This window comes from Tachyglossus aculeatus, chromosome 11 (assembly GCF_015852505.1).
Source record: "Tachyglossus aculeatus isolate mTacAcu1 chromosome 11, mTacAcu1.pri, whole genome shotgun sequence".
NCBI classification, from domain to species: Eukaryota; Metazoa; Chordata; class Mammalia; order Monotremata; family Tachyglossidae; genus Tachyglossus; species Tachyglossus aculeatus.
In genome coordinates, this window is record NC_052076.1 from 2,335,413 (window position 1) to 2,355,759 (window position 20,347).

Consider the following 20,347-nt stretch of genomic DNA (forward strand, 5'->3'; position numbering starts at 1 on the left):
CTTGGGAAGTACAAATTGGCAACATATAGAGACAGTCCCTACCCAACAGTGGGCTCACAGTCTAAAAGGGGGAGGAGGTTGAGTACAGCAGGGACACACAGTGCCTCGCTAAAGGTCATAGGAAAAGGTGATCCACTGATTACACTTCAATGTTTCCCACTCTTACCCCAGGTCAGCTACCATTCTGGGAGGAAAATATCGTTGGAGGCTGTCAAACTGGCAAGTCCCAAGAATGGCTGGGACCTGAGTTTAAAGACCACAGCCCCGGAACGTGTAAACGTAAGGGAACTGACACCCCCAGGTCAGGCCTCCTCTCGTCTTTACTCTCCCACAGCCGTCAGGCGGGGAAATACTTCAGTCAAAAATCCACAGACCACTTCAAAAAAAAAATAATAAATTGACAGTTAAATTGTTTCTAGAAAAGGTAGGCTTTTTTATTTGTTCAGAGGTAGACAGATGAGCACGGAAGGCTGTAATGTCTCACATTTAATGTGTGAATTTTACACTCTGCTCCTTTCACCCACCTCACTAAGCTACAAGAGCCAAGGGGAAAGGAAGGATGGGAGGGATGGCACCAGTTCCCACCTTCCAAGGACCGATCTTGCGGACAGGTGAGAAACTCAAGACCAGAACCACATTTATGGCCCACGGAGTTGCCCCAGGCCCTTGCTCTCCCATTCCCTTTCCCCTCGCCTCCTAAATTAGGGCTTAAAACTAGGATTTTACATATTAAGAAAGGACACAAGATTGCCATAAGGCCTTTTTTCTTCCCCCTTCCCCTACCTCCCCCGCCCCAGCAGTAACAACACATTCACTGAAAGAAATGTTGGCAAAGCTGGACAGATTGCAGCTCACTTCATTGTCCCCGGCCCTAGAATGCCTTCAGGAGTGGACTTTCACACCAGGGAACCTGTCGCTGCTTGGAAGTGGCGCGCGCACGGAATACATGTTGCAGCTCTCAGGACTCCCCCATCCCCACCTTGGGGAGACTTTAGTATAAAAAAAAATAGACACACAAAAAAAATAGGTGGCCCCTGTGCAGTTCAGCAAAGGTTGGTGAATCTAGCAAAGCAAATGACCCCCATTTCTTTGCCATCATCCAGCCTGAAAGTCCGCGAAAGACATCGTAAGGGATCATCTTCCAACGATAACATTAGACATAATGGAAATGAAGCCTGATAAAAAGTAGAACTATGTACAGTAATTCACAGCCCAGAAGGAAATGGAACCTCAATGATTATCAGTGGAAACTCAGCTATTATACAGCTAATTTGGAGACGGGTCATATTTAGCAAATAAGCTCTTCTAGCACAAGGAAACTGCTCTTCCTCCTGCTACTCGAGGACTCTGAAAAATACACCTATTTTTTCGAGTCCCCTCAAACACTGTTAGCCACTCTGTGGGGGATAGGAATGTGCAGGTGTGGTCCTAGCGTTAATGGCATCACATTTTCAAGATGACGTATTTGAAGATGGCCATGATGGCAGCACTGATGACTCCGGAGATGGGCACCGTGACAAACCAGGCCATGAAGATGTTGCGGAAGAGGCGCCAGTCCACGGCCTTCTTGGAGCGCAGCCAGCCGACCGAGACCACGGAGCCCACCTTGGAGGATGAGAAACCATTCAGGGGGTTAGTCTTCAAGCCTCGCTTTTAGGGATTCCCCCCCACCTTCTAGTTTCCCAGAACTGCATGCCAAGTCAATGTTCACACAGCCTAGTGATTACTGCTTACGGAGTCCTACAGACCCCTACGCGTGAGAAAGAGGGAAGGAAGGCCAAGGCCCTAGCAGAGCCCAGTCACAGTGGTTGCAGTAACTGAGGATCTTGGATCTGCCTTAGAAGCCCACCTCTTATGCCCATTTGAGCAGCAGGGACCTGTTCTACTCCTCCCTCCCACACCTCCTTGAACTCAGGACTCCAGGAATCAACAAGACTCCTGGTAAATGAAACGTTTTCCGCCAAGGAAGTTCTAGACAATCAGTTTCCAAGCAATTACCGAAGACCAACCCCTGGAGCTGACAGGGGTAATTCTGTAACTCGTTTTAACGGCACAGTTCACTCCACGCCGGCGGAGTGCAAACCGCCCAACGGGAAGGAGACGGGCGTCACTTACTTTACAGTGAGTCGTACTGATGGGAAGGCCGACATTTGAAGCAATTACCACAGTGAGCGCGGATGCCAGCTCAATGCTGAAGCCACTGTTGGAGCAAGATGGGATTCCAAAAGTCAGCACGCCACGCTTTTGTGAGGGGGAGGACAGACGCCAGCTTGCTCTGGGCTGACAAAGCTTCAAATCCCGCTGGTCCCTGTGCATCTGCGTGAGACTTGTTTCAACTGCTCATTCGGTACTGGAGAGAATCCCCGGACCCTAGCTGAATGGCCCTCCCACTCATTCTCCTGTCAGACATAGGGACTGTCTTGTTACAAAAATCCCACATTAAGGAACACGTATGCAATACTGTGTCTTATGCTGCTGCCGCATGCACACAAACCCTACTTTCGGAACATGTATGCAATACTGTGTTTTATGCTGCTGCCGCATGCACACAAACCCTACTTTCCTCGACCCACGGAATGCTACGGCCAAGCAGGTTCGTGCCAGATGACTTCAACTTCCTAGCGGCATTCAGGCCCAAATGCTCAATGAAATCTCACTGTGGCAGAACTGAGTGCAGCCGATTAGATGGCCAATGAGCCAGGCGCCCAATCTGAACTGCCATATTGAACAAAACCAAAACTCTCGGAGGGTGGTGGGGGGGTCTATTTGTAACCAACTCATCCATCTGTCCAAGAGCCTTCTGGAGGCAAGCAACAGCATAGTAAATATCCTCTGAAGGACTGAGTGCTTGCCATCCATTGAAGAGGACAGTGGAAGCAGAGGTGAGAAGCTAAATAAGAAGCCTGTTACCTACTTGTTGCAACTTACCTTGAGGGTGTGATTGGAGTCAGATCTTTCCCCATGGTCTGGATCACTCTCCTTCCCCAGACCCACAAGCCAATGCAAATACCAACACCACCGTAGAGCAGCAACCAAATTGGGGTGGCCGCTTTAGAAGCAACATCGCCGGTTTCATAGACCAAGTAGAGAGCAACCAGCGGGCCGATAGCATTGCTGGAAACAGAGATGGGGGGGAAGAAGCCATTAATCCAGCCACGTGGAAGTACCAAAATAACCAAGGCAGTCTTGTGCCAATTTCCACTTTGGACCAAATGAAATTGGCCAGGGTACCAGATGTTTATAATTGCTCCACTGTAGAGGCCAAAACCCACAGTGCATCAGTTTAGGTCGGGAACATGCACCAACTCACCTGACATCATTACCCCCGTGGGCAAACGACCCAAAACAGGCCGTGAGGATCTGCAAGAACTGGAAGAGGAGGGACACCTCGGGTTTATCCTGGTCATGCCATTCTTCCAGGGAGCCGTTGCTTCCCTTCCGGTCTCCGTGGCCCATCTCCACCTTCACGCTCACGTCCACATCAGCTGCCGGGTGGATGTCGGCCACGGCGTTGCAGTAGCTGGTGTAACTGTCCATACGGATTCTCTTTTTGGGGTCCGCAGTGGGCCAGGTCAGCTTCTCCATCTCCTCCCCCTTGGGCTCACCTTCTTTGGCACGGAACGAATCTAGAGGCATGCCGCAAATTGCCATGGTGTAGGAAGTGTAGCTGTTGTTGCGCCTCAGGGGTTTGTCCCCAGAGTCACCCATGCAGTCTCCGACTTTGGCCAGGTGTAGCTTGTGGAGCAGCTCTTTATACAAACCAGAATCTTTGTGAACGGTATGGTACTGGTAATGGCCACTGGAGTTCATCTGGTTGCTGACTGCTTGGTTAAACTGGACGAGGTTGCCGCTGGGCAGCTGAACTGCACCTACCAAGAAGCCAAGAATATTTAATACAATCCAGGAAAAATCTGGGTTGAAAAAACAAACACAAGTCTCCTAACTGGGGAGTCAAAATCCACCCCGGCTTCTGACCGATCACACGACTCACTCACCATTCATTGCACCATCTATGTTGGTTTCTTTCAAGTCGACACTTGAAAGTCTCTCTCGCTCTGGAGCTTCCTCCAAGTCTCCCAGCTTGAAAGAGACGGTTTTTTCTTCCACGGCTGCCCGCAGAGGGAGGGCCACAGAGCTCCCGGCAGAAACGGAACTCTGATTCTCAGCAGTGAGGGATGATTTGGTTTCCTCGGGGTCTTCTTTCAAACTGCTCTTTTTCTCCATCAGGGGACTCTCAGAGGGGCTGCATTTGATTTCTCCTATAAAGAACCGGCAATCTAAGCACACTTGTCTCCAAATCCATTTCTCCTTGAAAGCTCTTTCAATAGGCCTGTCTCACCCCCTCCCCAAATCTGGCTAAGTGAACAGGTCCCACCCCCAGTTCAATAACACGACATGGGGTCCCCCCCTCCATCCAGAGGTGTCAGTAATCTTCAAAGGAAGCCAGCCAGCAAAATACTCACTTTACACTTGGAAACAAAATTAAATAAACAGTACATCCTGCATAATTCAGTAATGACATGGGGTGGGGCAGCCTCAAAGCTTTGTGGGGTATCTCTTGAACAATTTATTTTAGAATAGGCCACCTGCCACCAGTCTTTACATGGTCGCTTAGGGAACCGAGTAGCCAGGCACCCAGAATTATCCTCTCTAATACAGTACATAACTGTATAAAATTCTTCAGCTAGACCTCACTAGGGGGTTAAGAACTTAAACAAAAAAATCCATTCTCGGCAAGTTTCCAACTTCAGGATCAGAACACAGGTCTGATAAGTGACCTTGCCTCACGGCAAGCCTACGGGGAGCCGGGGGGAGGAATGGCAGGAGGGCTGGAAAGTTCTGTAGTTCCCGTTAACCGGCCCCGCTCTGCTAGGCCAGCAGAGAGCCTCACTGAAGCTCTGCTGCAATGACGCAGTGCTTTGTGAGGTTGCTCACACTACTGCAGTCTGCGTCATTCAGGTTCTGTACAGGATTAAATCCAACCGCGTGTAACAGATTTCGGGAACCCGGCAAAGTTAAGACAGGGGAAACCTGCTCGCTGTCAGAATTTCGGCAGCTAAGGGAGGCACATGATTCATGCAAAAAAAAAAAAAGTTAAGGTGGCAAGATGGGATAAGCGTTTAGCCGTGTTATGAAACTGCCAAAAATTCATTCTAAATTATTCCTTCAAATGCCATTAAATAAAAAAAAGGCCCACACACTCCAAAAACTGTCACAGACCTGGGAATCTCACTCCATTTGAAAAAAGGGGAAAACAGAAGTGGGGCTTCAAGGACTGTCGTCCTGCACATTTGAAGCAAGCCTGGTTGCAGGCCTTCCAACAAAGTATTATGGCAACAAACATCCCCTGCAGTCAAGAATGTCACCCTGTGGCTAACTTTCCAAAGAAGTCATTTTCAAGCTTAGTGGCTGTTATGCCAACACTGATCTCGGCTGTGCTACTAGAGCTCAATCAAAATGAGTATGTGCATTAATTAAAATGGGATAAGTGTCTTCCGGCTGTTTCTCCCAGGCCAGGAAATTTAGTAAACTCAGTACTACCTCCTAGGTCCATAAGCCCCCTGAATGAAGTCCTCACCCCATTAAATGGGGGCAGGGGGGCCCTAATTCATTGTTTAGAACAGTGCTTGGCACATAGTAAGCGCTTAACAAAAGCCATCATTATTATAATCCCACCCAAACCTCCTCTTCTCCCCCATGCCTTTAATAAGAAAACCTAGGAGCAGATCTATACATGTTAGGCCTTAGATTTTGAAAAAAAAAAAAAAAAAAAAAAGTGATTTACTTACGCTCGATTTTCTTCTTCATCCTGGGACATACAAAGAACCAGACGAAAAGGGCACAGACAACTGCACATCCCACCGAGATGAGAATGGTACCCCACAGAGGAAGTTTGTCAAAGCCCAGCACTAGGAAATAAAATAATCAATCTTGAAAACCCCAGGGCCACGGCCCCCCCAAAAAACATTTCCCCCTTCATAGGAACTCTTCAATGTGTTTCTCAGGCCAAGTTTAGTGGCTACCTCCCAGGCCCAGCATCAGTCCTTATGACAAAAGATCTGAGCTTCAATTTGAAGACAATCCCATGATCATTCATAAAAATCTGAAGGGCGTAACCCACTTCAGAGCTGCCCAGATGAAGTCACCATCAAAAGCTAAGCTCTTTCACATGCTGGTTTTTCCTTCCCCCATTTAGAACAGATTACCGAGGTTGTAAGCACTGTCTTATCCTCCTCCCCAACCCAGACCTCAGTGGATAACATGCTGATGCCCCAACCAACATCAGTATCAAAAGCAAACTGCCAACAGCAGAATGTTTTCCTTGTATTTGACCCAAATAGCAGTGCAAAAAACTTAGAACTGGGGCACCTGAACTCTACTTACTTGGGGGAAAAGGTGTTGGCACGGGGAGGGGGGAGAAGATAGGGACCAGACAGTTTTAAAAGGCTAATTTTCCATAATACTGTCAGCATTCAGGACAATCAGCCGTTCTCAGCATTCCCTAAACTCTCAAAATGTTTAGGAAGCAGTCCTTTTCCCTTCCCAGGAAAACTTTCAGAACATTTCAAGCTTTAGTAATATAGCAGGCAAGACCACTTCGAAGAGCCAGGAATCTCTATCCAATACGCTGAACTATTTTAACCTGTTTTCTAGCTCTGGGGCCATTAGAATGGACTCTTCTGCATTATCTGCAATATGCTCCAGCAAGATCTACTCCTCCCTGCATTCTTATCAGTACCCAAGCGGCAGAGGGAAACGCTACTGCACTTTTTGTCGAAGACATTAACCTGCTGCGCCTGCTTACATAATTATATTTGGTTTTTGGCAAGGTCGATCATTTCTCATTCTGGTTCAAGGCCTGTTCGAGTTTTAATTTATGGTAAAGCTTACTATCCCTAGTTTTATTGATTCCATTTTAGCTGCACAAAGATCACTCATGTGCAAAGTCCTCTTGTCTGTTTTTGATTGGGCAGCTTATGTAGTCATAGTTCACAGAGAGAATTTAGATGATCTTTAGTACAGTTTAACACAGCTGAGCTCTCCAGTTTAAAGGAGAAACAGGCCAGGTTTTTTTGGTGGTGTATCCGGGGGAGAAAAAAACCCAAGATGAAAGTTCACATTGGTTAGCTGGGGGAAAGTAGTCAAAATACAAAATCTCATTTCTCTAAGGATGAATATCTACATTCCCAGATTTAATATGATGGAAGATTATAAATAGGTTCTGAGTTGGTGAAGGGAGCCCACTACAGTCCAGCAGGAGGAAGATGTACCCAGAGAATTTGTTTCCTGTTTTAATATTTTTTCCTGACAACCAATATGAGTCACAGTTTAAAACTGCCCCCTCGCCCAAAACATTAGCTTTTATCTATAATCCACTGGGATAAGAACCAGTTACTTAGGTTTTCTCATGGGTTTGGGGGAGTCAGACTCCTGAAGGAAACCACGAAGCTTGTTTCACCATCTTAGGAAGTCACATTTTCATAGCCATCAATTTCAGAATCTACAAAACTTGCTTCCTCCATGATGCTGATCATTTTAGAGTTGGGGAGCCTGGCAGCTTTTCAAAACGAAGAGGGCAATATCATTGGAAGAATGGAAACACTATCGCCTGGTGCATGGTAAGCACTGAATATCCCAACTAGGAGGGAGCACCCCTTGCCAGGGATCCCGGTAAGAGTCGGAGAGATTTTTTGGTCAGTTTGCTTAGGGTTAGCAGACTCCCATCTCCCTGGAAAACACAATCTCTCCAGACAGGTAGGGTCCAGCTCTGACCTATTGGTGATGCAGGAACCTTGGAGGGCTCTCCAGCTCAGGCCCCTGACTCTTGGCCTTCAAGGATCCCGACTACTTCAGTCTACTCTGGTGAACTACCCTAGAGACACCCTGAGGGGTAGGGGAACTGATCTGTGGGTACCTTGAGATACCCACAGAAATCGTGTCAGACCAGGTTCGTTAAGCCGCCTGCCTGTTCCAATGAACTCAATTCTTCAGAATCTAAGACGTGAGCCCCTGAACAACTGAGCTACTGTATGTAAAAGAACTGTGTCGGTTGAGCCAGGACCTATCAAGAAGTTCATCGCAAGTCTCTGTGCTGCCCTTCCCACACCCCAAGACTGCAATTCCTTTATCTAAATACAATATGCAATATTCCCGGCATCCATACCCTGCCCCAAACCCAATGCTAAGGTAACATGACAATCTTTTCCATGTCCCAGGTTTTCCGCTCTGCCGCAGGACCTCCTCTTCCAAGTGCACTCCCACCAGCTGAGACCATCCTTGGCCAGGCCGACTCGGGGGATTATGTCAGAATTTAGGGAGCAAAAATAAAGGCCAACAGCAGTCAGTCGCCGGGCTGGGTTTTCACATTACTGGAGCAGTATAAAGCTAAAAGCCTCTTCCAGCAGTCGGGTCCCCAACTGATTCCAACAGGGTCATCACAGGTGAGAAGGGAGGGACAAGGAGGAAGAGGAGGAGGAGGACAAGGAGAAGACCATGTTATCTGTATTTCCTGTGAGGACTAAAGAGGAAAGGTCTGGAGTGATTTTTTTTAGAGTCTGAGCCGGCCTCTGGTTGGAAAACTATCTAGGTTAACAGCGTACACTAGCCTGCAGCCTTCTGTAATGGGCACAGGCCAGCCACCTTCTAGGAAACTTCAGCCCTGTAAAGCAAAAAGGGGTAAATTGGGCATTTAATGAAGGTTTTTAAATTGGTCAAAAATTTCATATTAAATATTTTAAAATTGACTTACAAGGGGCGCCAGTGTACATGATGGAGAAGAGGTTAATTCCAATTGTGCAGGCATAGAAGACTGGCAAAGCTCGCAAGCCATTGGGAACGGGATCAGCCTGAAAAAAAAACCAAACAAACAAAAAAAACACAGACCCTTCAATTTACAATCCCTCCAGAAGACCTGCACAAGTTGAGGCCCATTTCTAACAAAGTGTTGAGCCCCACTGCCAAAACTAAGTGTTCTGCAGAGCTGGCAGGCAAGAACCATTCTGATGTCCATAATAGAAAAGAAACCCACCTCAAACCTTTGGGCTACCCCAAGTACCTGGACAATAAGTCCTGCAGTCATCTGGTCACCCTCTCTACTACTCCTTCTCTCCAACCTGCCCTCTTCCTGTATTTGTCCTATTGCCTCTGACCCTTATTTTAATAGCTGGGTTTTATTTGGAGGGTCAGGTTCCCTTTGTGTTACTCTAACAACGACCACACCTACCAGCCATTTCCAATTCAAAGCATAAAGCCAGCTTAAATTGCCTGCAGAAGTCTGGGGCTGCAAGATCATGGCCAGTTGATATCCAAAACCCTTTTAGTACTCCCTAACCCTTACTACTGAGCACTAAAGTATTGCTAGAGTTAGATCAGGTTTTTTTCCTCTGCTGTCATGGAGCTACTGATGAGCAGCAGGAGAATGACGAATCATGGTCAGTACAAAAATGGAATTAGCCCCTAAAGACCGAGTTGGCTACCCCTAGTATTCAGTCTTTGGTGAGACCGGTCTGGTTAAAGCCAAACTTTGTTATGGGACGGCGAAAAATGAAGTTGGACCAGACTAAAGCATGACTGCCATCCCAAATCTTCAGTTAAATTTAACTCTTACTTCATTTTCTTCTCAGAAAACATGCTGAAATTCCATTCCTACATCACACAGAGCAGTGCTTAAGACATAATGTAAGTGCTTAAATACCAAAAGCAAAAAGACCCAAAGATTCCAACCCTCCCCACAATATGCTGGATAGCCATTCGTGTACCCTTAAAGCAAGAACAAAGTACGTTTGAACTTCTCCAGCTAGAAGCCAGAGGCAAAGGAGTCTTGGCTATGCTAATTGAACCACCCAGTTCTGTTCTGACTCACTGAAACGGTTCCAGAGTCAAGTCTAGATGCCTTGCTGTCTGGAAGGACAAACCCCGATTCCAGGGGAAAAAAAACTCAGGGAGAAAACCCTAGCCCATTCTCTGAGCTTAAAGTGTCACCAGGGACGGGTTAGTGCTCATCATTTACTACGGAATCAGAGTCAGGTGGCTGGCTGTACAAAGTAATGCATTTTCATAAATGTCTAGTTTTTCCAGAGGTTTGGTAGCTCTGCAATGCAGCCGAATCGTCCATCACTGAATTTTCACATTTCCAGACAAGCTCCAGCTTACACAGAGAGAGGAAAAAGGGAAGTAGAGAAGCTTGAGTGATTAAAGCCCATTTCATAATGGCAGGCCTGTAAATAATTGTGGAATTTAAGTACGAAGATTAGGATAGACACAAGATAATCAGGTTAGAGACAATGCCATTCCTACATAAAGCTGTTAAGTGCCTTTTTTGAACAGGATGTGGATCTCATAAGTACTCTAAAGAAATCTTTCAGTATTGGTACATATTTATTTTGCTATCTGAGCATTATTTTTGAAGTCACTGAATGTATTCACTTTGTTTTGGATTTGGGAGACCATACTTATTTCCTAGGAGACTAAACTTCAGTGCTTTTTCATAACACTTTCATGGGACCATTGCAGAGGGCTAACCTAAGTATAACAGTACTAAGTTTGTCAGTACCATATCTAGCAATTCTACACCATCCTATGCATACGGATGCAGGAAATAAAAAGTCACAGCTACCGCTTCACTGGGGGGGATGGTGGAGGGGGGAAATTCACAAGGGAAGGGAGAGACGATCCTTCCCTAGAGACATTTTGAACTAGACTGGACAAAGAACAAATTAAAGGCAGGAAGCAGTTCCATTCCTGCCTCTGGGACTAGATGACCTAATAGGATTTTTCCATCACTGATTTCCTTTGCTTCTTAGGGCTCCATTGTAGGGCTCCAAAGCATTCACCTCAAAACAAGATAAGGTAGCACTTGGGTATTGTAGCAGTGCACGCACACTTTTATTTGGGCACTTTAACTGCTGCATTAGAATTCTACCTTATTTTCCATCAGGTTTTTCAAAGACTTCGCAGTCTAGAAAACAAAATGGCTCCCTTAGTATCCATTGGCAGAAGCTATCTCTACCAGTTCTGGGCAACTGGAGGCAAAAAGAGTGAGGTGGGGTGGTGGGGAGGGGAGAATCCAGCTCAAAAGCTGGTTTGGGCCATCAGCCCCAGAAAAATTGTAACCCCAGTTTGTTTTACATCACTGGTAGCCTGAAAGACGTGGATATGCAAAAAAAAAAAAAAAAAGCCATAAACTTAAGGCATTTAAATCTCTCACAGTGCTTCCAAACATCTTTGTCCTACTTCATTCTTACTTTGAGACCCTTTCAAACGCAAGAAAATGGGTTTTGGTCAGGCGTTATGCAGAAACAGAGCTACAGAAAGTTTACTGTTCTCTCCCAGAGCATTAGATCTTTAAAAGTTTTTCAGTGTTTCAGTTCATTTTGTGCCTCTGTCATTGGTACAACCCCCCCCTTCAAAAGCCAACTGAAAGATGACAATAGGAAAGTGGGGCTTACCTTGTGAAGGATAAATGTGCTGACAAGGAAGAACAAAACTGCAGACATGATTCCAGAAAGGAGAGGAGAGATGAACCAAGACAACACTGGAGGGGGAAAAAGAAAAAAAAATACAAACACAAACACAACTCAGCAAGGTTATACAGGTGAAAGTCTGTGATACAAGATATCGCAGTCCAGTTGTCAAGGTGAAACACTCGTCCCAACATTCGGCCAAGCCTGTTTTCTACGGCGGCCTGAGAATGTATGTATGTAGTTGCTAACAGTACAGCGTTAGTTTTTAAGAACGGAAGCGTACCTACCAATTTTTAGCAGCTCTGACCATTTGACGCCTTCTTGTCCTTTAGCCACGAGGGAGAAACCAATGGTCGCACCAACAATACAATGGGTACCCGATATGGGAAGCTTCAAAAACGAAGCGGCTAGCTGCCACACGGCGGAACCTGAAAAACACAGTTTGAGCGCGGGACTTACCCTGTGCCCGAATTCGGCAGTGGCATAGGCGCACCACCCCATCTCCACGAAGAGCAAACCGCGCCTCAACTTGTCGGCACGCCCCTTCGCCTCCCCCGCGACAAGGTGACTTACCAAACATGGCACTGACAGAGCCGGCCATCAGCTCCTGGGTCGAGTTGTACATGTCCACGTCAATCAAGCCTTTCCTAATGGTTTCGCTCACTTTGGCCCCCAGTAAGACGGAGCCCACGGTCTCGAAGACGCTGGCCAGGACGCAGGCCTGGCGAAGGGTCACGACCCCGGAGCCGACGGCCGTACCGAACGAGTTGGCCACGTCGTTGGCCCCGACGGAGAAAGCCAAGACGAACGCGATGACGAAGCCCAGGATGAGCATCCACAACGGACCGGGGGCCCTAGCAGCAAGCGTGCCGGTCATCAGCACCGTCGTCGATTCCATCTTCCTTTAAATTAGTGGTTTCGGACAGGAGGATTACTTAGCGACTTCTCGGGACATGTAAACAGGACGTGAGGTATGAAAATACGATAATAAATAATATACTGTATAAAATTAAATACTGTAAACTACGGCGAGGAGGCGGGAGTGGGGTGGGGGGGGTTACTGCTATACGCTGCGTATGGGCAGCTCTGGTCTCCAGTTTCTTTGGCTCTGAGGGGCGAGAAGCAGCGAACAGAATTCCATGGCGGAGCCCAGAAAGGACAAGTTCATCCTGTGGGGAGACAACAACAACAAAAACAACAACAACAGTGTTGAGAAGAGTAAGAGAAGCAGCGTGGCTCAGTGGAAAGCGCACGGGCTTTGGAGTCAGAGGTCATGGGTTCAAATCCCAGCTCCGCCACACGTCTGCTGTGTGACCTTGGGGCAAGTCACTTCACTTCTCTGAGCCTCGGTTACCTCATCTGTAAAATGGGGATTATTCATTCGATTGTACTGAATTCAGATTAATCAGGATTAAGACTGTGAGCCCCATGTGGGACAACCTGATTACCATGTATCCCCCCAGCGCTTAGAGCAGTGCTTTGCACATAGTAAGCGCTTAACAAATGCAAACATTATTATTATTATCCTGTGGGAAGACAACAACAACAGTGTTGAGAACAGTAAGAGAAGCAGGGTGGCTCAGTGGTAAGAGCCCGGGCTTTGGAGTCAGAGGACATAAATTCTAATCCCCAGCTAAAGTCAGCTGGGTGACTTTAGGCAAGTCACTTCACTTCTCTGTGCCTCAGTTCCCTCATCTGTAAAATCAGTGGAACGAGCCTGGGCTTTGGAGTCAGAGGTCATAGGTTCAAATCCCCGCTCCGCCAATTGTCAGCTGGGTGACTTTGGGCAAGTCACTTCACTGGGCCTCAGTTCCCTCATCCGTAAAATGAGGATTAAGACTGTGAGCCCCCCGTGGGACAACCTGATCACCTTGTAACCTCCCCAGTGCTTAGTAAGCGCTTAATAAATGCAATCATTATTATTATTATTATTATTATCTGTTAAATGGGGATGAAGACTGTGGGTGCCCCATGGGCCAACCTGATCACCTTGTAACCTCCCCAGCGCTTAGAACAGCACTTTGCACGTAATAAGTGCTTAACAAATGCCATCATTATTATTATTACTCTCTGGGCCTCAGTTCCCTCATCTGTCAAATGGGGATGAAGACTGTGAGCCCCCCAGTGGGACAACCTGATCACCTTGTAACCTCCCCAGCGCTTAATAAATACCATCATTATTATTATTTTTGTCTGGGCCTCAGTTCCCTCATCTGTCAAATGGGGATGAAGACTATGAGCCCCCCGGGGGGCAGCCTCATCACCTTGTAACCTCCCCAGAGCTTAGAACAGTGCTTTGCACATAGTAAGCGCTTAATAAATGCCATCATTATTATTATTCTCTGGGCCTCATTCCCTCATCTGTAAAATGGGGATGAAGACTGTGAGCCCCCTGGGAGGCAACCTGATCACCTTGTAACCTCCCCAGCGCTTAGAACAGCACTTTGCACATAGTAAGCGCTTAATAAATGCCATCATTATTATTATTATTGTAACCTCCCCAGCGCTTTGCACATAGTAAGCGCTTAATAAATGCCATCATTATTATTAATATCATTTAATCAATCAATCGTATTTATGGAGCACTTACTATGTGCAGAGCACTGTACTAAGCGCTTGGTAAGTACAAGGTGGCAACATCTAGAGACAGTCCCTACCCAACAGTGGGCTCACAGTCTAGAATCATTTATTAATGACTAAGCGCTTAGTACAGTGCTCTGCACAGTAAGCGCTCAATAAATACGATTGAATGAATGAATGAATGATAGTCTCACAGTCTTCATCCCCGTTTTACAGATGAGGGAACTGAGGCCCAGAGAATAACAATAATAATAATAATAATAATAATAATGGCATTTATTAAGTGCTTACTGTGTGCAGAGCACTGTTCTAAGCGCTGGGGAATTTACAAGGTGATCAGGTTGTCCCACAAGGGGCTCACCGTCTTCATCCCCATTTTACAGATGGGGGAACTGAGGCCCAGAGAATAATAACACTAATAATAATAATAATAACAGCATTTACTAAGCGCTTACTAGTGCACAGCACTGTTCTAAGCGCTGGGGAATTTACAAGGTGATCAGGTTGCCCCACAGGGGGCTCACTGTCTTCATCCCCATTTTACAGACGGGGGAACTGAGGCCCGGAGAAGTGAAGCGACTTGCCCCAAATCACCCAGCTGGCAAGTGGCGGGGCCGGGATTTGAACCCATGACCTCTGACTCCAAAGCCCGGGCTCTTTCCAAGGCCCTACTGAGGGCTCACCTCCTCCAGGAGGCCTTCCCAGACTGAGCCCCTGCCTTCCTCTCCCCATCTCCATCCCCCCATCTCACCTCCTTCCCTTCCCCACAGCACCTGTATATATATATGTACATATTTATGACTCTATTTATTTATTTTACTTGTCCATATCTATTCTATTTATTTTATTTTGTTAGTATGTTCGGTTTTGTTCTCCGTCTCCCCCTTTTAGACTGTGGGCCCACCGTTGGGTAGGGCCCGTCTCACTATGTTGCCAAGTTGGACTTCTCAAGCGCTTAGTCCAGTGCTCTGCAGACAGTAAGCGCTCAATAAATACGATTGATTGATTGATTTCCACCGAGCCATGCCGCTTAATGATGATGATTATGAGAAGCAGCGTGGCTCAGTGTTAAGAGCCCGGGCTTTGGAGTCAGAGGTCATGGGTTCAAACCCCGGCTCTGCCGACTGTCAGCTGTGTGACTTTGGGCAAGTCACTTCTCTGGGCCTCAGTTACCCTATCTGTAAAATGGGGATTAAGACTGTGAGCCCCACATGGGACAACCTGATCAAGTTGTATCATCATCATCATCATCAATCGTATTTATTGAGCGCTTACTATGTGCAGAGCACTGTCCTAAGCGCTTGGGAAGTACAAATTGGCAACCCATAGAGACAGTCCCTACCCAACAGTGGGCTCACAGTCTAAAAGGGGGAGACAGAGAACAAAACCAAACATACCAACAAAATAAATAGGATAGATATGTACAAGTAAAATAAATAGAGTAATAAATATGTACAACCATCTACCCCAGCGCTTAGAACAGTGCTTTGCACACAGTAAGCGCTTAACAAATACCAACATTATTATTAGACTGTGAGCCCACTGTTGGGTAGGGACTGTCTCTACATGTTACCAATTTGTACTTCCCAAGCGCTTAGTACAGTGCTCTGCACCTAGGAAGTGTTCAATAAATACGATTGATGATGATGATGATGATGATTATTATTATTATTAATAAATGAGGGTATTTATTAAACAGTAGGGGGCGGGGGGGGGGTCCTCGAAGGCCTGAGGCGCGGGGGCCTGGCACATGGCGGGCGGGAGGGGATGAGGAAAAGGCGCGCGCACGCGCAGACGGGGGGGCGCGAGCGCGCGCAGACGGGGGGGGCGCACGCGCAGACGGGGGGGCGCGCGCGCCGTTGTTCCCCTCCCGCGCGCGGGCTCCCCTCAACCCCTCTGATTTCCGGAAGACAGTCCTTCCCGCGCGCGCGCAGAAGCGCCAAAAAAGGATTCCCCCCCCCCCCCGCCATCACTAGGATGGGTTGCTAGGGAGAGGCGATGGCGGGGGGCGCGCCCTCCCCTCAAAAAAACAATAAAAAAAAACAATCCGTTGGGGGCGGCTGGACTCACCAAGAGGAACGGGAGCGAGGGCTGCGTCCCAACGGAGCCGCTCGGGCTTCCTTCTCCCGCCCAGCCGGCGAGGAGCGGCGCTTCTTTTCGCTCCCCCCCCCCTTATCTCGTGGCCGCCGGCGCCGTCTGCTGCAGAGAACCGCCCCGCCTCACGCAGCGTCGGCCATCACCTCGGGGCGCCGCGCGGGCCGGCTTTTATAGGCAGGGCTCCCGCGCGCGCCGGACGTCGGCCGGTCACGTGGCCGGCGTCTCGCGGAGCCCTCGCCCAACCCGCATGCGCGGGGGCGGGCGGGGTCACGTGGGGCCCGCCCCTCCCGCTTAGCGCTCCTTCCCGCCCGTCCTCTGAGCGTTCAGCGAAGCCTCAACCCCATTCATTCATTCATTCATTCAGTCAGTCAGTCACTCAGTCATTCAGTCATTGATTGATTGATTGATTCATTCATTCATTCATTCATTCATTCAGCGCTTACTGTGTGCGGAGCACTGTAATCCATCAATCAATCAGTCGTATTTATTGAGCGCTTACTGTGTGCAGAGCACCGTACTAAGCGCTTGGGAAGTCCAAGTTGGCAACATATACAGTCAATCAATCAATCAATCAATCGTATTTATTGAGCGCTTACTGTGTGCGGAGCGCCGGACTAAGCTCTTCATCATCATCATCATCATCAATCGTATTTATTGAGCGCTTACTGCGTGCAGAGCACTGGACTAAGCGCTTGGGAAGTACATGTTGGCAACATATAGAGACAATCAATCAATCAACCGTATTTTTTGAGCGCTTACTGTGTGCAGAGCACCGTACTAAGCGCTTGGGAAGTCCAAGTTGGCAACATAGAGAGACGGTCAATCAATCAATCAATCGTATTTATTGAGCGCTTACTGTGTGCAGAGCACCGTACTGAGCGCTTGGGAAGTACAAGTTGGCAGCATATAGAGGCAATCAATCAATCAATCAATCGTATTTATTGAGCGCTTACTGTGTGCAGAGCACCGTACTAAGCACTTGGGAAGTACAAGTTGGCAGCATATAGAGACAGTATCAATCAATCAATCAATCGTATTTATTGAGCGCTTACTGTGTGCGGAGCACTGGACTAAGCTCTTGGGAAGTGCATGTTGGCAACATATAGAGACAATCGATCAATCAATCATATTTATTGAGTGCTTACTGCATGCAGAGCACTGTACTAAGTGCTTGGGAAGTCCAAGTTGGCAACATATACAGTCAATCAATCAATCAATCGTATTTATTGAGCGCTTACTGTGTGCAGAGCACTGGACTAAGCGCTTGGGAAGTCCAAGTTGGCAACATATAGAGACAGTCAATCAATCTAATCGTATTTATTGAGCACTTACTGTGTGCAGAGCACTGTACTAAGCGCTTGAGAAGTCCAAGTTGGCAACATCTAGAGACAGTCCCTACCCAGCAGTGGGCTCACAGTCTAAAAGGGGGAGACAGAGAACAAAACCAAACATACTAACAAAATAAAACAAATAGAATAGATATGTACAAGTAAAATAAATAGAGTAAAAAATATGTACATACATATATCCATATATATAGGTGCTGTGGGGAAGGGAAGGAGGTAAGATGGGGGGATGGAGGGGGGACGAGGGGAAGAGGAAGGAGGGGGCTCAGTCTGGGAAGGCCTCCTGGAGGAGGTGAGCTCTCAGTAGGGCTCAGTAATCAATCAATCAATCAATCGTACTTATTGAGCGCTTACTGTGTGCAGAGCACTGTACTAAGCGCTTGGAAAGTCCAAGTTGGCAACATATAGAGACAGTCAATCAATCAATCAATCAATCAATCGTATTTATTGAGCGCTTACTGTGTGCAGAGCACTGTACTAAGTGCTTGGGAAGTCCAAGTTGGCAACATATAGAGACGGTCCCTACCCAACAACGGGCTCACAGGCTAGAAGGGGGAGACAGACAACAAAACAAAACACGTGGACTGGTGTCGGCAGAATAAATAGAAATAAAGCTAGATGCACATCATTAACAAAATAAATAAAATAATAGATATGTACAAATAAAATACAGGAATAAATTCATTCATTCATTCAGTCCCTACCCAACACTGGGCTCACAGTGTAAAAGGGGGGGAGACAGAGAACAAAACCAAACATACTAACAAAATAAAATAAATACAATAGATATGTACAAGTAAAATAGATAAATAAATAAATAGAGTAATAAATATGTACAAACATATATACTGTACTAAGCGCTTGGGAAGTCCAAGCTGGCAACATATAGAGACGGTCCCCACCCACCCAACAGCGGGCTCAGAGTCTGGTGGGGGAGACAGACGACAAAGCAAAACATATAAACCAAATAAAATCAATAGAATAAATACGGACCAGTAAAATAAATCAATAAATAGAGTAATAAATATGTACAAACGTAGATAAGCAGCGTGGCTCAGTGGAAGGAGCACAGGCTTTGGAGTCAGAGGAGTCAAATCCCGGCTCCACCACTTGTCAGCTGTGTGGCCTTGGGCAAGTCACTTCACTTCGCTGTGCCTCAGTTATCTCATTTGTAAAATGGGGCTTAAGACTGTGAACCCCCCGTAGGACAACCTAATCACTCTGTAACTTCCCCAGTGCTTAGAACAGTGCTTTGCACATAGTAAGCGCTTAACAAATGCCAATTATTATTATTATTAATATTATTCCCTGGGCCTCAGTTCCCTCATCTGTAAAATGGGGGATGAAGACTGCGAGCCCCATGTGGGGCAACTTGATCACCTTGTAACCTCCCCAGAACAGTGCTCTGCACATAGTAAGCGCTTAACAAATGCCAATTATTATTATTATTATTATTATTATTGTTCCCTGGGCCTCAGTTCCCTCATCTGTAAAATGGGGGATGAAGACTGCGAGCCCCATGTGGGACAACTTGATCACCTTGTAACCTCCCCAGAACAGTACTCTGCACATAGTAAGCGCTTAACAAATGCCAATTATTATTATTATTATTATTATTATTATTATTATTATTATTGTTCCCTGGGCCTCAGTTCCCTCATCTGTAAAATAGGGGATGAAGACTGTGAGCCCCCTGTGGGACAACCTGATCACCTTGTAACCTCCCCAGAACAGTGCTCTGCACATAGTAAGCGCTTAACAAATGCCAATTATTATTATTATTATTATTATTATTATTATTATTCCCTGGGCCTCAGTTCCCTCATCTGTACAATAGGGGATGAAGACTGTGAGCCCCCTGTGGGGCAACCTGATCACCTTGTAACCTCCCCAGAACAGTGCTCTGCACATAGTAAGCGCTTAACAAATGCCATTAGTAGTATTATTATTACTATTAGTATTCTGATTTTGGAGAGGACCAAACTGGGAGGGAGGGGCAGCATCTCTCATTAGTATTATTCTTATTACTTTTAATATTCTGATTTTGGAGAGGACCAAACTGGGAGGGAGGGGCAGCATCTCTCATTAGTATTATTATTATTACTATTAATATTCTGATTTTGGAGAGGACCAAACTGGGAGGGAGGGGCAGCATCTCTCATTAGTATTATTATTATTACTATTAATATTCTGATTTTGGAGAGGACCAAACTGGGAGGGAGGGGCAGCATCTCTCATTAGTATTATTATTATTACTTTTAATATTCTGATTTTGGAGAGGACCAAACTGGGAGGGAGGGGCAGCATCTCTCATTAGTATTATTATTATTACTATTAATATTCTGATTTTGGAGAGGACCAAACTGGGAGGGAGGGGCAGCATCTCTCATTAGTATTATTCTTATTACTTTTAATATTCTGATTTTGGAGAGGACCAAACTGAGAGGGAGGGGCAGCATCTCTCATTAGTATTATTATTATTACTTTTAATATTCTGATTTTGGAGAGGACCAAACTGGGAGGGAGGGGCAGCATCTCTCATTAGTATTATTATTATTACTATTAATATTCTGATTTTGGAGAGGACCAAACTGGGAGGGAGGGGCAGCATCTCTCATTAGTATTATTATTATTACTTTTAATATTCTGATTTTGGAGAGGACCAAACTGAGAGGGAGGGGCAGCATCTCTCATTAGTATTATTATTATTACTTTTAATATTCTGATTTTGGAGAGGACCAAACTGGGAGGGAGGGGCAGCATCTCTCATTAGTATTATTATTATTACTATTAATATTCTGATTTTGGAGAGGACCAAACTGGGAGGGAGGGGCAGCATCTCTCATTAGTATTATTATTATT

General features: G+C 46.4%; 1 protein-coding gene across 1 annotated transcript; it reads right to left on the bottom strand.

The window, feature by feature from the left end:
- Positions 1-409: 409 nt before the first annotated feature.
- On the bottom strand, positions 410-16,244 carry SLC20A1 (solute carrier family 20 member 1). Its single transcript, XM_038753743.1, has 11 exons — positions 16,113-16,244; positions 12,036-12,631; positions 11,750-11,890; positions 11,448-11,533; positions 8,750-8,846; positions 5,790-5,909; positions 3,996-4,259; positions 3,311-3,869; positions 2,929-3,114; positions 2,116-2,200; positions 410-1,605 (listed from the first exon to the last, which is right to left on the bottom strand). The coding sequence occupies exons 2-11, from the start codon at positions 12,358-12,360 to the stop codon at positions 1,444-1,446; spliced, it is 2,025 nt and encodes a 674-aa protein (XP_038609671.1). The 5' UTR covers positions 12,361-12,631; positions 16,113-16,244; the 3' UTR covers positions 410-1,443.
- Positions 16,245-20,347: the final 4,103 nt, after the last annotated feature.

Excerpts from the sequence above, each read along its gene's own strand:
- SLC20A1 (XM_038753743.1), bottom strand. The coding sequence starts at position 12,360 with ATGGAATCGACGACGGTGCTGATGACCGGCACGCTTGCTGCTAGGGCC. Across the intron at positions 11,534-11,749 it reads GTCAGAGCTGCTAAAAATTG|TGTTGTCTTGGTTCATCTCT; the intron begins GTAGGTACGCTT and ends TTCCCCCTCCAG. Across the intron at positions 1,606-2,115 it reads TCAGTACGACTCACTGTAAA|GTGGGCTCCGTGGTCTCGGT; the intron begins GTAAGTGACGCC and ends TCATCCTCCAAG.